The sequence below is a fragment of the Balaenoptera acutorostrata genome, chromosome 10, assembly GCF_949987535.1.
Source record: "Balaenoptera acutorostrata chromosome 10, mBalAcu1.1, whole genome shotgun sequence".
Lineage (NCBI taxonomy): Eukaryota > Metazoa > Chordata > Mammalia > Artiodactyla > Balaenopteridae > Balaenoptera > Balaenoptera acutorostrata.
The window spans coordinates 2,304,697-2,320,505 of record NC_080073.1 but is presented as its reverse complement, the minus strand read 5'-3'; the positions used below and the strand labels follow the sequence as shown (position 1 = coordinate 2,320,505).

At 38.5% G+C, this 15,809-nt stretch overlaps 1 protein-coding gene across 6 annotated transcripts in view; it reads left to right on the top strand.

Moving 5' to 3' along the window:
• ACAD9 (acyl-CoA dehydrogenase family member 9) overlaps window positions 1-15,809 on the top strand; it is a 56,185-nt gene that overhangs the window by 8,114 nt on the left and 32,262 nt on the right. For all 6 annotated transcript variants that reach the window (XR_009009571.1, XR_009009572.1, XM_057555298.1 and 3 more), the window contains one exon: window positions 14,688-14,789. Coding sequence is in view for 4 of the 6 variants with exons in the window: in XM_057555298.1 (XP_057411281.1) it covers window positions 14,688-14,789 (102 nt within the window). In the remaining 2 variants the exon portion in view is untranslated. The remainder of the gene's footprint in view (window positions 1-14,687; window positions 14,790-15,809) is intronic.

Below are 15,809 nucleotides of genomic sequence, written 5' to 3'. Positions count from 1 at the left end.
TATGTAATAGTTTGCATCTACCAACCCCAAACTCCCAGTTCGTCTCTACCCCCCACCCCTGTGCTGGGGCATCCACAGGTCTATTCTCTGTGTCTGTGAGTCTGTTCCTGTTTTGTAGATAAGTTCATTTGTGCCATATTTTAGATTCCACATATAAGTGATATGTGGTATTTGTCTTTCTCTTTCTGACTTACTTCACTTAGTATTATAATCTCTAGTTGCACCCATGTTGCTGCAAATGGCATTATTTCATTCTTTTTTATGGCTGAGTAGTATTCCATTGTATACATGTACCACATCTTGATCCATTCATCTGTCAGTGGAAATATAGGTTGTTTCCATGTCTTGGCTATTGTGAATAGTGTGCTGTGCACATGCGGGTGCATGTATCTTTCTGGATTAGAGTTTTGTCTGGATATATTCCCAGGAGTGGGATTGCTGGATCATATGTTAATTCTATTTTTAGTTTTCTGAGGAACCTCCATACTGTTTTCCATAGTGGCTGTACCAATTTACATTCCCACCAACAGTGTAGGAAGTTTCCCTTTTCTCCACACCCTCTCCAGCATTTGTTATTTGTAGACTTTTTAATGATGGCCATTCTGACCAGTGTGAGGTGGTACCTCACTGTAGATTGATTTGCATTTCTCTAATGATTAGAGATGTTGAGCATCTTTTCATATGCCTACTGGCCAGCTGTATGTCTTCTTTGAAGAAATGTCTATTTAGGTCTTCTGTCCATTTTTCGCTTGGATTGTTTTTTTGTTGTTGAGTTGTATGAGCTGTTTGTATATGTTGGAGATTAAGTCCTTGTCTGTCCCATCATTTGCAAATATTTTCTCCCATTCCATAGGTTGTCTTTTCGTTTTTTTTTATGGTTTCCTTTGCTGTGCAAAAGCTTGTAGGTTTGACTAGGTCCTGTTTGTTTATTTTTGGTTTTCTTTCTGTTGCCTTGGGAGACTGACCTAAGAAAACATTGGTAGGATTTATGTCAGAGAATGTTTTGCTTATGTTCTCTTCTAGGAGTTCTGTGGTGTCATGTCTTATGTTTAAGTCTTTAAGCCATTTTGAGTTTATTTTTGTGTATGGTGTGAGGTTGTGTTCTAACTTCATTGATTTACATGCAGCTGTCAAACTTTCCCAGCACCACTTGCTGAAGAGACAGTCTTTTTCCCATTTTATATTCTTGCCTCCTTTGTCAAAAATTAGTTGACCATAGGTGTCTGGGTTTATTTTTGGGCTTTCTATTCTATTCCATTGATCCGTATGCCTGTTTTTGTACCAATAACACACTGTTTTGATTACTGTAGCTTTGTTTTGTTTTGTTTTAATATTTACTTATTTGGCTGCACCGGGTCTTAGTTACAACATGCAGGATCTTTGTTGCGGCATACGGGATCTTTAGTTGTGGCCTGTGAGATCTTTAGTTGCAGCATGCAGGACTTAGTTGCGGCATGCAAACTCTTAGTTGCGGCATGTGAGATCTAGTTCCCTGACCAGGGATCGAACCCAGGCCCCCTGCATTGGGAGCGTGGAGTCTTAGCCACTGGACCACCAGGGAAGCCCCTTTAGCTTTGTAGTATTGTCTGAAGTCTGGGAGAGTTATGCCTCCTGCTTTCCCCCCCCCCCACCAGGATTGCTCTGGCAATTCTGGGTCTTTTACGGGTCCATATAAATTTTTGGATTATTCTACTTCTGTGAAAAATGTCGTGGGTAATTTGATAGGGATCGCATTAAATCTGTAGATTGCTTTGGGTAGTATTGCCAATTTAGCAATATTAATTCTTCCAATCCAAGAGTGTGGGATATCTTTCCATTTCTTTGAATCCTCTTTTATTTCCTTTATTAAAGTTTTATGGTTCTCAGCGTGTAAATGTTTCATCTCCTTGGTCAGGTTTATTCCTAGGTGTTTTTTGGGTTTTTTTTGGTGTAATTTTAAATGGTAGTTTGTTTGTTTTTTACATTCCCTTTTTGATATTTCATTGTTAGTGTAAAGGAATGCACCCGATTTCTGAATGTTTATCTTGTATCCTGCTACTTTTCTGAATTCATTTATTAGATCTGGTAGTTTTTGTGTAGAGTCCTTAAGGTTATCTATATATGGTATCATGTCATCTGCATGTAGTGACAGTTTTACCTCTTCCCTTCCAATTTGGATGCCTTTTATTTTTCTTGTCTGAAGTCTTTCAACTTTTCACCGTTGAGTATTATATTGGCTGTTTGTATTATATTGGGTATTATATTGGGATTTCTCATAAATGGCTTTTATTATGTTGAGATATGTTCTCTCTATTCCCACTTTGGTAAGAGTTTTTATCATGAATGGATGCTGAATTTTGTCAAATGCTTTTTCTGCATCTATTGAGATGATCATGTGGTTTTTTACTTTTCTTTTATTAATTTGTATTACATTGATTTGCATATGCTGAAGCATCCTTTGGAACCTGAGATGAATCCCACTTGGTCGTGGTGTATGATCTTTTTTATGTGTTGTTGGATTCGGTTTGCTAATATCTTGTTGAGAATTTTTGCATCTATATTCATCAAAGATATTGACCTGTAATTTTCTTTTTTTGGTGGTATCTTTGTCTGTTTTTGGTATCAGGATGATTGTGGCTTCACAGAATGTCTTTGGGAGTGTTCCCTCCTCTGCAGTCTTTTGGAAGAGTTTGAGAAGAATCCATATAAGTTCTTCTTTGTATGTTTGGTAGAATTCACCTGTGAAGCCATCGGGTCCTGGACTTTTGTTTGTAGGAAGTTTTTTTTATTACCGATTCTGTTTCTCTTCTAGTGATCATTCTGTTCAAATTATGTATTTCTTCTTGATTAAATTTGGTGGGCTGTATGTTTCTAGAAAATTGTCCATTTCTTCTAGGTTGCCAAATTTGTTGACATGTAATTGTTCATAGTATTCTCTTACGGTCTTTTGTATTTCTGCAATATCAGTTGAGATTTCATTTCTCCTTTTTCATTTCTTGTTTATTTGGGTTCTCTGTCTTTTCTTGGTGAGCGTGGCCAGAGGTTTGTCAATTTTGTTTACCCTTTCGAAGAACCAGCTCTTATTTTTGTTCATTTTTTCTATTGTTTTTTCAATCTCTAATTTGTTTATTTTCTCCCTGATCTTTATTATTTCCTTCCTTTTACTGATGTAAGGTTTAGCTTGTTCTTCTTTTTCTAATTCTTTTTAGGTGGTAGGTTAGGTTGTTTACTTGAGATTTTTCTTGTTTTTTGATGAAGGCCTGTATCTCTACGAACTTCCCTCTAAGAACTGCTTTTGCTGCATCCCATAGACTTTGCATACTTGTGTTTTCCTTGTCATTTGTCTCAAGGTATATTTTAATTTCCTTATTGACCCATTGGTGTTTTAGTAGCATGGTATTTTGTCTCCATGTAATCTTTTTTTCTCGTTTCTTTTCTGTTGTTGATTTCTAGTTTCATGCCGTTGTGGTCAGAGAAGATGCTTGAAATAATTTCTGTACTCCTATTAAATTTGTTGAAGTTAGTTTTGTGCCCTAGGATGTGGTCAGTCCTAGAGAATGTTCCGTGTACGCTTGAAATGAATGTATATTCTGTTTTTGTTTTTGTTTTTTTTATTAATTTATTTTTATTTTTGGCTGTGTTGGGTCTTTGTTTCTGTGCGAGGGCTTTCTCTAGTTGCGGCAAGCAGGGTCCACTCTTCATCGCGGTGCATGGGCCTTTCACTGTCACGGCCTGTCTTGTTGCGGGGCACAGGCTCCAGACGCGCAGGCTCAGTAGTTGTGGCTCATGGGCCTAGGTGCTCCACGGCATGTGGAATCTTCCCAGACCAGGGCTCGAACCTGTGTCCCCTGCATTGGCAGGCAGATTCTCAACCACTGTGCCACCAGGGTAGCCCTATTCTGGTTTTTTTTTGATGTAGTGTCCTGAAAATTATCAGTTAAGTCTAACTGTTCTGTTGTATCATTTAGGACCTCTGTTGCCTTATTGATTCTGTCTGGAAGATCTGTCCATTGGTGTGAGCGGGGTATTAAAGTCTCCTACTATTGTATTCCTATCCATTCTCCCTTTATGTCTGTTAGTATTTGTTGTATGTATGGGTGGTCCTGTATTAGGTGCATATATGTTGATGAGTATAAAATCCTCTTCTTGTACTGATCCTGTTATCATATAGTGTCCTTCTTTATCTTTCTCTATAGCGTTTGCTTTAGTCTATTTTATCTGATATGAGTATTGCAACTCCTGCTTTCTTGTCATTTCAGTTTGCATGAAATATATTTTTCCACCCCCTCACTTTCAATCTATGTGTTTGCCCTCAGGTGGGTCTCTGGTAGGCAGCATATGGTAGGCTCTTGTTTTTTTTAATCCAGTCTGCCACTCTGTCTTTTGATTGGAGCATTTAGTCCATTGACATTTAAGGTAATTACTGTTACGTAAGTATTTATTGCCATTTCAAACCTTGTTTCTTCTTTGTTCCCTTTTCTTTTTGTTTTTCTTTTTGTGGTTTGATGATTTCCGTTTATGCTTGTGTTCTCCTCTACTAGGTTTTTGTGAGTCTATTGTATGTTTTTGATTTGTGGTTGCCCTGTTTTTCAAGTATTATATGTTAACCCTTTCCTATATCTGCTTTCTTTAGACTGATAGTCATATAGGCTCAAACACATTCTAAAAAAAAAAGAATCTGCATTTTTTTTACTCCCCTTCCCCACATTTTATGATTTTGATGTCCCTTTTTGCACCTTCATGTTTATCCTTTTGCTATTCGTTGTGTTTATCATTGCTTTCACAAATAGGTTTTTTTTCTTTTCTTTTTGATCTGTATACTGGCTAATTTAAGTGATTTACTTCTAATTGTGATTTCCTCCTTCCTATTTCTTCTTGCTTCTTTTCTGTTTAGAGATGATGACCTTTCAATATTTCTTTTAGGATAGGTTTAGTATTGCTGTATTTTTAGTTTTTGCTTGTCTGAGAAATTCTTTATTTCTCCTCCTATTCTAAATGATAATCTTGCTGGGTAGAGTATTTTAGAGAAATTCTTTATTTCTCCTCCTATTCTAAATGATAATCTTGCTGGGTAGAGTATTCTAGGTTGCAGATTTTTCTCTTTCAAGACTTTGAATATATTTTGCCACTCCCTTGTGGCCTGCAGAGTTTTTGTAGAGAAATCAGCTGATAGCCTTATGGGGGTTCCTTTGTAAAGAAATGTATGTTTTCCTCTTGCTGCCTTTAGAATCCTCTCTTTATCTTTAACTTTCGCCACTTTTATTATAATATGTCTTGGTGTAGGTCTGTTTGGGTTCAACTTGTGTGGGACCCTCTGTGCTTCCTGTATCTGGATGTTCCTTCTTTAGGTTTGGGAAGTTTTCAGCTATAATTTCTTCAAATACATTTTCAATCCCCTTTTCTCTTTCTTCTCCTTCTGGAATCCCTATTATGTGTAGATTGACCCACTTTATATTTTCCTGTAGGTCTCTTACATTGCCTTCATTTTTTTGCATTTGGTTTCCTGTCTGCTGTTTTGACTGGGTAATTTCCATTAGTCTATCTTCCAGGTCACTTATTCTTTCTTCTGCATTATTCACACTGCTCTTCATTGCCTTGAGCTCGGCTTTCGTCTCAGCAAATGAATTTTCTAACTTTTCTTGGGTCCTTCTTATAGTTTCTGGTTCATTTTTACGGTTATCTGAATTTCTGTCAATAACCTTTCTTAATTCCTTCAGTATTTTCATTATCTCCTTCTTGAACCCAGTGTCTATTTTTTTTTTTAATCTGTGCTGTGTCTTCGCTGTGGCATGCGGGATCTTTTAGTTGTGGCATGGGGCATCTTTAGTTGCAGCATGCGAACTCTTAGTTGTGGCATGTGGGATCTAATTCCCTGACCAGGGATTGAACCCAGGCCCCCTACATTAGGAGCATGGAGTCTTAGCCAGTGGACCACCAGGGAAGTCCCTTGGTGTCTATTAGACTGAAGAGGTCGGTTTCATTGTTCCTTCAGGGGAATTTTCTTGGTCTTTTAACTGAGAGTGATTCCTCTGCTTCTTCATTTTGCTTATGTTTCTCTTAGTCTGTGAGTTTAGGAGAAACAGTTACCTACTGTAATCTTGGAGGGCTACTTATATGCAGGAGCGTCCCTGTGTAGCTTGTGCGGGTTTAATATTTTTTTTGGCGTGAGGGCAGTTTTTGTTGTGGATGCTTGCCGTCTCTTTCCTCAGCACATGCTGGCTCATATCCCTAAGACATTCCCAGATAAAAGCTGAGGGAGTTTGTTACCACTGGCTCTGCCTTAGAAGAAATGCTCAGGACACTAGACAGTAACTCAAGTCCATGTAAAGAAATAAAGATCTCATTGAAGGTAAATACATGTGCATATAAAACCTAGTATAATTGTAACAATGGTTTATAACTGTAGTTTTTGTTTTCTACTTGATTTAGGAGTCTAATATATTTTTTAGAAAAACATCAGTCTAAAAGCTAGTATCACTGTAACTTTGTAACTCTACATTTTGTTCTCTGTAATAATTTAAGAGACTAAAAATCGTTTGAAACAATTATTAGTTTATGTTTTGGACCTGGTGCATAAAGATGTAATTTTGTGACAATAATAAAAGAAAAGGGTGGATATGGAGCCTTTAAAGGAACAGAATTTTAGTATGTTATTGAAGTTAAGCTGCTGTAAATTCACATGAGAGTGTTATAACTTTGAGATGTTCAATGTGATCCCCATGGTAACTACAAAGAAAATACCTAAAGAATATACATGAAAGCAAATGAGAGAGGAATTGAAATGTTTCACTGCAAAAAATCAAGTAAAAAGAAGACAGTAATGCAAAAAAAAGATGGACAAAAAAGCTATATAAATAACAAAATGACAGAAGTCTTTCCTTATCACTAATTACTTTAAAAGTAAATAGATTAAACTCTTCCATCAAAAGTCAGAAGTTGCCAGATTTAAAAAATAATCCAGCTATATCTTGTCTACAAGAGATTCAGTTTAGATCCAAAGACACAACCAGGTTAACAGATAAATGGGTAAACAAAATGTATATGCATACAGTGGAATATTATTTAACCTTTAAAAGGAGGGAAATTTGGACCAGTGCTACAACATGAACCTTGAGGACATTACGCTAAGGGAAATAAGCTGGTCAGAAAAGGACAAATACTGATTGATTTCACCTGTATGAAGTATTGATACTGAGAGCAGTCAAATCCATAGAGACAGAAAGTAATAGAATGGTGGTTGCCAGGGGGTGTGGGGGAGGAGGAATGGGGAGTTATTGTTTAATGAGGGCAGAGTTAACTGTTTTGAACGGTGAAACGAGTTCTGGAGATGGGTAGTGGTGATGGTTGCACAGTAATGTGAATGTACTTAATACTACTGAATTGCACACTTAAAACTGGCTAAGATAGTAAATTTTATGTGTATTTTGCCACATTATAAAAAAATGGAAAAAATCAATCATTTATGTGTGAGGGTCTGTTTCTGAATCCTCTGCTCTATTTGTCTCTTTTGATGCAAATATCGTGTTGCCTTCTTTACTGAGCTTTGTAATGGGCTTGAAACCAAGTAGTGTTAGTCCTACAGCCTTGTTCTTTTCTGAAGTTGTTTGGCTCCTCTAGGTCCTTTGCATTTGCTTATAAATTTTAGAATCAGCTTTTCACCTTCAACAAAAAGGCCTTTGTGTATTATGATTGGGGTTACAATAAATCTGTAAATCAGTTTGAGGGAGAATTGAGATTATAACAATACTGAATTTTCAAATCCACGATCGTGGGATATCTCACCATTTATTTGATTCTTATTTAATTCTCTCAGCAGCATTTTGTGTGTCATGGTCAGTGTATAGGCCTTGGACGATTTTTTTTTTTTTTTTTTTTTTTTGGCTGCACTGGGTCTTCGTTGCTGTGTGCAGCCTTTCTCTAGTTGCGGCGAGCAGGTGCTACTCTTCGTTGCAGTGCGTAGGCTTCTCGTTGTGGTGGTTTCACTTGTTGCAGAGCACAGGCTTCAGTAGTTGCCGCATGCCTGCTCAGTAGTTGTGGCATGCAGGCCCCAGAACACGTGGGCTTCAGTAGTTGCAGCACGTGGGCTTCAGTAGTTGTGGCACGTGGGCTCTAGAGCGCAGGCTCAGTAGTTGTGGCGCACGGGCTTAGTTGCTCTGCGGCATGTGGGATCTTCCCGGACCAGGGATCAAACCCGTGTCCCCTGCTTGGCAGGCGGATTCTTAACCACTGCGCCACCAGGGAAGTCCTGACCTTGGACAAATTTTGACAAAAGTTTCTGATGGTTTCTCAACTTATCCTTAATGTTTTTTTGATGGTTTGTAAAATGTATCTAAGTATTTAAAATTCTTTGACATTATTGTAAGTGGTATTTTTTAAAATTCCAATTTCTGATTGTTCGTTGTTTGTATATAGAAATACAGTTGATTCTTTACACATTATTTTTACAGTGGTATGGAAAGTTCACTTTTTTCTGTATATACTTGTTTCTATTTCTGAAATTTTTCTTCATAATCTATATTTTATTTCATTAATAAAAGAAATTCACACTCATTTAAAGGAGATTTAGGAACTATAAACAAGGTGAAAGAAAAATGTCACCCATTGTGTCATAGTTTTTGTTGAAAATCAATTTTAGTTGAACTTCAGCAGATATGGGTGTTTTCGTGGGGATTTCTTAATTCAACCTCACTGTTATTCCCATTAAATTTAATATGTATGTAATATAACATTTCATGATGACATTATTTGCTTTAAAAAACTTTAGTTTGAGATAATTGTAGATTCACATGCAGTTGTAAGAAATAATTCAGAGATCAGTTATACCCTTCACCCAATCAGTTTCCCCCAATGCATAGCTTTATGGAATGCGTCTTGCATAGCTACAGAACGTTATCACAACCAGGAAATTGACGTCAACCTTATTCAGATTTTGCCAGTTGTACGTTTACTGATTGTGTGTGTGTGTACTTATGTAATTTTGTCATATATCATGTGACAAGCACCACAATCATGATACAGAACAGTTAACATCACAAGAATCCCTCATGCATTCCTTTTATAGACATAGCCACTTCTTGCCCTCTCCTCCCCAGCTTCTGGAAACCACTAGTCTGTTCTCCATTTTTATAATTTTGTTATCTGAAAAATGTTGTATTAATGGAACCATACAGTATATAAACTTTGGGATTGGCCTTTTTTACTCAGCATAATTCTCCTGTAAGTTGCCATGTATCAGTGGTTTGTTCTTTTTTATTGTTCGGTAGTTTTCCATGTTATGGGTTAACACAATTTGTTGACTCTTCTGATGTTGAAGTACATCTTGGTTGTTTCCAGTTTTGAGGCTCTTACGAATAAAACTTCTGTGTACCTTTGTGTACAAGCTTTGTGTGAACATGTTTTCTTTTCTCTGGGATAAATGCCCAGGAGTGCAGTTGTTGGGTCCTGAGGTAGGTTTGTGTTTAATTATTTTCAAAGTGTTGGCTGTACCATTTTACGTTCTCAATAGCAGTGTATGTGATCCAGTTTCTGCGCCTTTTTTGCCAGGATTTGGTGTTGTCACTGGTTTTGTTTTAAAAAAAACTTTAAAAATTTTTGGCCATTCTGATAGATGTGGAGTGTTATCTCATTGTGGTTTTAATTTGCATTTCCCTGATGCCCGATGATGTTGAACATTTTTTCATGTGTTTAGTTGTTCCCTTAATGTAGCCTCTTCAGTGAGTACAGTTGGTTTTTGTATATTGACCTTGTATCCTGCAGCCTTCTTAAGCTCATCTATTAGCTCTTGCAACTTTTTTGATCGATCCCAGAGGGTTTAGTACATAGACAGTCACGTGGTTGGTGATGAGGGCAGTTTCATGTCTTCCTTTCCAGCCTGGCTTCCCTTTCTTTTCTTTGTTTAATTCAATGGCTAATATCTCTAGTATGTTGGATAGGAGTGGTCAGAGCCAACTTCCTTGCCTTGTGCCTGATTTTAGGGAGAAAACATTGTCTTTTACCATTAAGTATGAGTTAGCTGTACATTTTTTTGGAGTGCCCTGTACCAGGTTAAGGAAGTTTCCCTTTATTTCTAGTTTGTCGCATTTTCATCATAAATTGTATCAAATTGTGTCCAGTGTTTTTTTCTGCATCTATGGAGATGATTATGTTTTTTTATTGTTTATTCTGTTGACCTAGTAAATTACATTGACTGGGTTTTGAACACTGAATGACGCTTACATTCCCAGGATAGTTCCCCTTGGTTGTGATATATTATCCTTTTTTGTATTGTTGGATTCACTCTGGAGGATGTTAAGGGGACGTGACAGCTAAATACAGTTGGGATCCTGGATTGGATCCCAGGAAAGAAATAAGGCATTAATGGACAAACTGATGAAACTCAAATTAATTCTGTAACTTAGTAATATTGTATGAATGTCCATTTCTTAATTTTGATAGTTTCCCCATGGTTCTATTAGCTTCTGTTAGGAGAAGCTGGATGAAGAGTATATGGGAACCCTATGCTATTTTTGTGACTTTTCTTTAAATCTAAAATTATGTGAAAATAAAAGTTTAAAATAAAAATGAAAAAGTGATTTCTTATGGGCAGCTTAGTTGAATATTGTTTTTTTAATCCAATTTGACAGTCTTTTTTCCTTTTTTATTTTTTTAATAAATTTAATTTATTTTTTTATTTTTGGCTATGTTGGGTCTTTGTTGCTGGGTGCGGGCTTTCTCTAGTTGCGGTGAGCAGGGGCTACTCTTCGTTGTGGTATGCGGGCTTCTCATTGCGGTGGCTTCTCTTGTTGCGGAGCATGGGCTCAAGGCGCATGCACTTCAGTAGTTGTGGCATGTGGGCTCAGTAGTTGTGGCTCGTGGGCTCTAGAGCGCAGGCTCAGTAGTTGTAGCACATGGGCTTCATTGCTCCACGGCATGTGGGATATTCCCGGACCAGGGCTCAAACCCGTGTCCCCTGCATTGGCAGGCGGATTCTTAACCACTGTGCTATCAGGGAAGCCCTCCTTTTTTAAATTTATTTTTTGTTGAGGTAATGTTGGTTTGTGACATTGTATGTTTCCTGTGTACAACACTATATTCCTATTTCTGTGTTTATTACGCCATACCACCAAAACTTCAGTTTCCATCTGTCACCATACACTTGGTCTCCTTTACCCATTTCACCCTCCCCCATTCTGTGCCTTTTAATCGGTTTTTGATATATGATTATTTTAATGTGGTTATTGATATATATATCGCTGGGTTTAATGTTATCATCTAGCTGTTTGTCCCATATTTTCTTTGATCTTTTTCCCTCTTTTCCTGCTTTTTTTGGATTAGTGGAGTATTTTTTATGATTCCATTTTATCTTTTTTGTTGGTTTATTAGTTATGCCTGTTTTGTTTTATAAGTGGTTGCTTTAGAATTTATAGTATGTAAACATATACTATGTCTAATCAAAATCTGCTTTCAGCTAATATTATACCACTTCATGTATGGTGTAAGAACCTTACATATCTGCTTTCCCAGCCCATGTTCTGTTTCATACATGTTATTTCTACATTCTTTATAAACCCTACAATACTTTATTTCCTTCCTTCCTTCTTTCCTTCCTTTCTTTCTTTCTTTCTTTCTTTCTGTCATAAAATGTACATGGAATAAAATTTACCATTTTATTTATTGACTTCCTCTTGGTACCATCATTCTTCTGTGGGAAGGACTTCTTTTCACGTTTCTTGTGGTGCAGCTTTGCAGGGGTGAGTATCTACAGCTTTTATGTATCTGGAAAGTCTGTTTCATCAGAAAAGAATTCTGTGTTGACAACATTTTTCTTTTAGCAGTCTCTTCTGATTTAACATTGTTTCTGATGAGTCGTCTGCTACCATATTATCTTTGTTTTTTTTCATGTGTGTTTCTTCGTATCTGGCTGCTTTTAAGTAGTTTTAGAGAAATTGATATTAGTGTAGTTTTCTTCACATTTTTCTCAGGGTTCTTTGAACTTCTTGGATCTGTGTGTTCATAGTGTTTATCAACTTTGGTAAATGTTGGTCATTATTTCTTTAAACATTGTTTTATCACCAACCATACCGCATTCCCACACTCCTTCCTCCCTGCTCTCCTTTGGAGATTTTATATATATATAAAGCATACACATCTATAAAAAAGATATAGATATATAAAGATATAGATATATATATTTGCTTGAGGTTGTCCCACAACTCACTGATGCTCTGTTGTTGTTTTCTTGTCTTTTTTATTTTGTATAGCTTTTATTATTATGTCTCATGTTCACTAATCTTCTTTTCCCCGGTATTTGGTCTACTGTTAATCTGATCCAGTGTTTTTCATCTTAAGCATTGTTTCATCTCTGGAAATTTGATTTGTGTCTTTTTATTTTTCCATGTCTCTCCTTAATATGCTCATATTTTGTTCTACATTTTTGAGCATTTGGAATTTGGTTATAATAACTTTTCAAAATAAATTTATTTATTTATTTATTTTTGGCTGTGTTGAGTCTTTGTTGCTGCGCGTGGGCTTTCTCTAGTTGCAGTGAGTGGGGGCTACTCTTCGTTGTGGTGCATGGGCTTCTCGTTGTGGTGGCTTCTCTTGCTGTGGAGCACGGGCTCTAGGCGCACGGGCTTCAGTAGTTGTGGCATGCAGGCTCAGCAGTAGAGGCGCACAGGCTTAGTTGCTCCGTGGCATGTGGGATCTTCCCAGACCAGGGCTCTAACCCGTGTCCCCTGCATTGGCAGGTGGATTCTCAACCACTGTGCCACCAGGGAAGTGCCTTTAATAACTCATGTAATACCCTTGTCCACTGTCATCTTTGTTATTTCTAGGTCATGTTCAGTTGATTGATTCTTCTCCTTATTATCACTCATATTTTCCTGCTTCTTCGTGTGCCTGGTAGTTTTCTATTGGATGCCAGTCATTGTGTATTTTACATTATTGGTGCTGGGTGTGTGGGGGGGGGGGTATGGTCTTAAACTTTGTTCCAGGGCACAATTAAGTTATTTGGAATAGTTTGATCCATTCGAGATTTGCTTTTAAGTGTTGTTAGGAGGAGCAGAGAAGCCTGTAGGGCAGTGTTTTTCAACTTTTTTTACTGCTCTCTCTTCCCCCACAGCCTTTTTAGACATCTTTTTACCCTAATCATATCCCTCTGTGAAATTTTAATGCCACAACTATATTATTATCTGTTTATGTATTATACGTGTTGCTGTGCTTTATACATAAAAAAAAATTGTTTTGCTCCCCTTCCTCCAGAACCGTTTTCACCCCCTTGGGGGTGATGTTGCCCTGTTCAGAATGCATGGTCTTGGGCTGATTCTTTGCTACTAGTAACACATGACTCTTCCTCCTTGTATCTAATACCCTGTATTCTAAGGCAGTGAGATAAATCCAGTCCCTGTATCTCCATCTTGTGGGAAGGAAGTCTTCCCAGATCCTGGCAGTTTCTTCAGAGTTGAACATACCCTACCATATAGCCCAGCAACTGCGCTCCAAAGTGAAATGAAAACATGTAGTTGCACCAAAACTTGAATATGAATGTTCACAGGATCTTTATTTCTAAGAGCCAAAAACTAGGAACCAACCAAATGTCCTTCAAGGGGTGAATAGATAAACAATTTTATACCCATACAGTAGGTACTGAACAATAAAAAGGAATGAAGTATTTATACCTGCAACAATATGGATGAATTTCAAAATCATTAGGCTAAATTAGGCCAGATCAAAAAAAAATGCCTTGTGATTCCATTTATATAAAAACTCAAAAATGCAAACCAATCTATAGCTGAAAAGATTAGTGGTTGCCTGGAGATGGAGGTGGAGGGAAGGATTGATCACAGAGGGACATGAGGAAATTTTGGTGGAAAAGGAAATGCTTTTGTTGATTGTGGGAATGGTTTCATGGGTGAACAGATGTCAGAACTCAAAAAATTATTCTAAATATGTGCAGTTTATTGTGTGCCAATTATATATGTCAATAAAATTGTAAAAGTAAAAAATGAGGGGTTTGGACTCCATTTGGGGAAACTATATTTCTCATTAGTGACCCATATGTGTATAAAAATTTATAAGCGTGATTATGGTTGTTTTTATGATTTATAATAGTGATGAAGTTTAATTTGTTGGCAGTTGATGAAAACACTTTTACTTGATTCATATGAAATTGTGCAGTTGCAGAGCTAACACAGTAATGGTTGAGTTTTGCTGTGATGATTGTGTGTGTTGGTGGTAAACAGACTGACCTGTTCTCAAGAATCTGTGGACTCTGGGGAAAGGGTGTGGTTCTGAACACTGGTGGAGCTGGGTCCAGAAGCTGCCTAGAGTCTGGCTACGTAGCCAAACGTTTTAGGGCAGTGCTGGCAGTTGTGTGTTTATTGTCTAATTTTCTAGAAGGTACAGGTGATAAAACAAAAGTTCAAGTTTAGTAATAAATGCCTGCAGAAAAGTTTAGGTCTCATAAGTGTATAGTTTCTGCAGTTTTACGCAATGAATACACCCAGATCAAGAAACAGAACATTACCTGGTAGTGGTAATTTTCTGAAATGCAATTCTTGCTGGGCGAATGAGGTAAAATTGAACACATGCTGAATGACCATGGCTGGACAATTTCCAGTTCTGAAGTTTCTGACACTGGGATTGTGTAACATACAACAATTGTTCTGTTTACTTCTGTTTGTGTAAACATAGGTTATATTTTGTTTAATCAAAATATTTCCTCTTGGCAGTGGACTCTCAAAAAATCGACCGGGAGGGAAAAATCCCAAATGAAACTTTAGAGAAACTGAAGAGCCTGGGGCTTTTTGGGATGCAAGTCCCAGAAGAATACGGTAAGTAAAGGAAACCACCATCCAACCAGTTTGGCTTTTTTTTTTTTTTTTTAAATCAATTTATTTATTTATTTATTTATTCTTAAAGGAATTCCTTTATTTCTATTATTTATTTATTTATTTATTTATTTTTGGCTGTGTTGGGTCTTCGTTTCTGTGCAAGGGCTTTCTCTAGTTGCAGCAAATGGGGGCCACTCTTCATCGCGGTGCGCGGGCCTCTCACAATCGCGGCCTCTCTTGTTGCAGAGCACAGGCTCCAGACGCGCAGGCTCAGTAGTTGTGGCGCACGGGCTTAGCTGCTCCGCGGCATGTGGGATCTTCCCAGACCAGGGCTCGAACCCGTGTCCCCTGCATTGGCAGGCAGATTCTCAACCACTGCACCACCAGGGAAGCCCACCAGTTTGGCTTTTAAGAAAACCCTCTGTATTTGTCCAAAAAAGGGTTCTGTTCCAGAAAGGTGGCCTTTGAAAATGCATGAAGTCCAAGGTCAGGCTGTAAAACCTCCCTTTGTGGGTTAAATCCAGGGTGGCTGGCTGGTGAGTGTGTGGCCTCGGAGGCTTTTCAGCAGGAAGAGCTATCCAGTTCTGTGCCTTCCTCCTCGGAGGTGGGGAGGGACCCTGCAGGATGTCTGTGCTCTCTGGGTCCCTTGGGTTGGGGAGGAGGGGTAGGTATCATCTCCTGCCAGCTCGGGCCGGTGCAGCGTGGTCTCCGCTGTGGAGCCCTGTGGTCTCTCTGGCAGAGGAGCTGCCGCAGGCCCGCAAGTGCTTTTGTGTGTAGGGAAGGCCACGCGGTGCGCGCCCAGGGGCCAGGGCCCAGCGGCCAAAGGGGTGGGCGCACGGCTGTGGGGCGCGGGCCGCCTCGGGAGCCTTCGAGCAGGCCCGTTGTCCTCTGGGCCGTGCCCGTTGCTGTTGGAGGTTTACAGTGAGAGGCCCTGCCTTCCCCCAGGATCCCCGCCCGGCGGCTGTGCCCTGTTAGACTGAGCCCGTCGTGCAGCTTGTGTGTCTCCTGCCTGATCTAGGG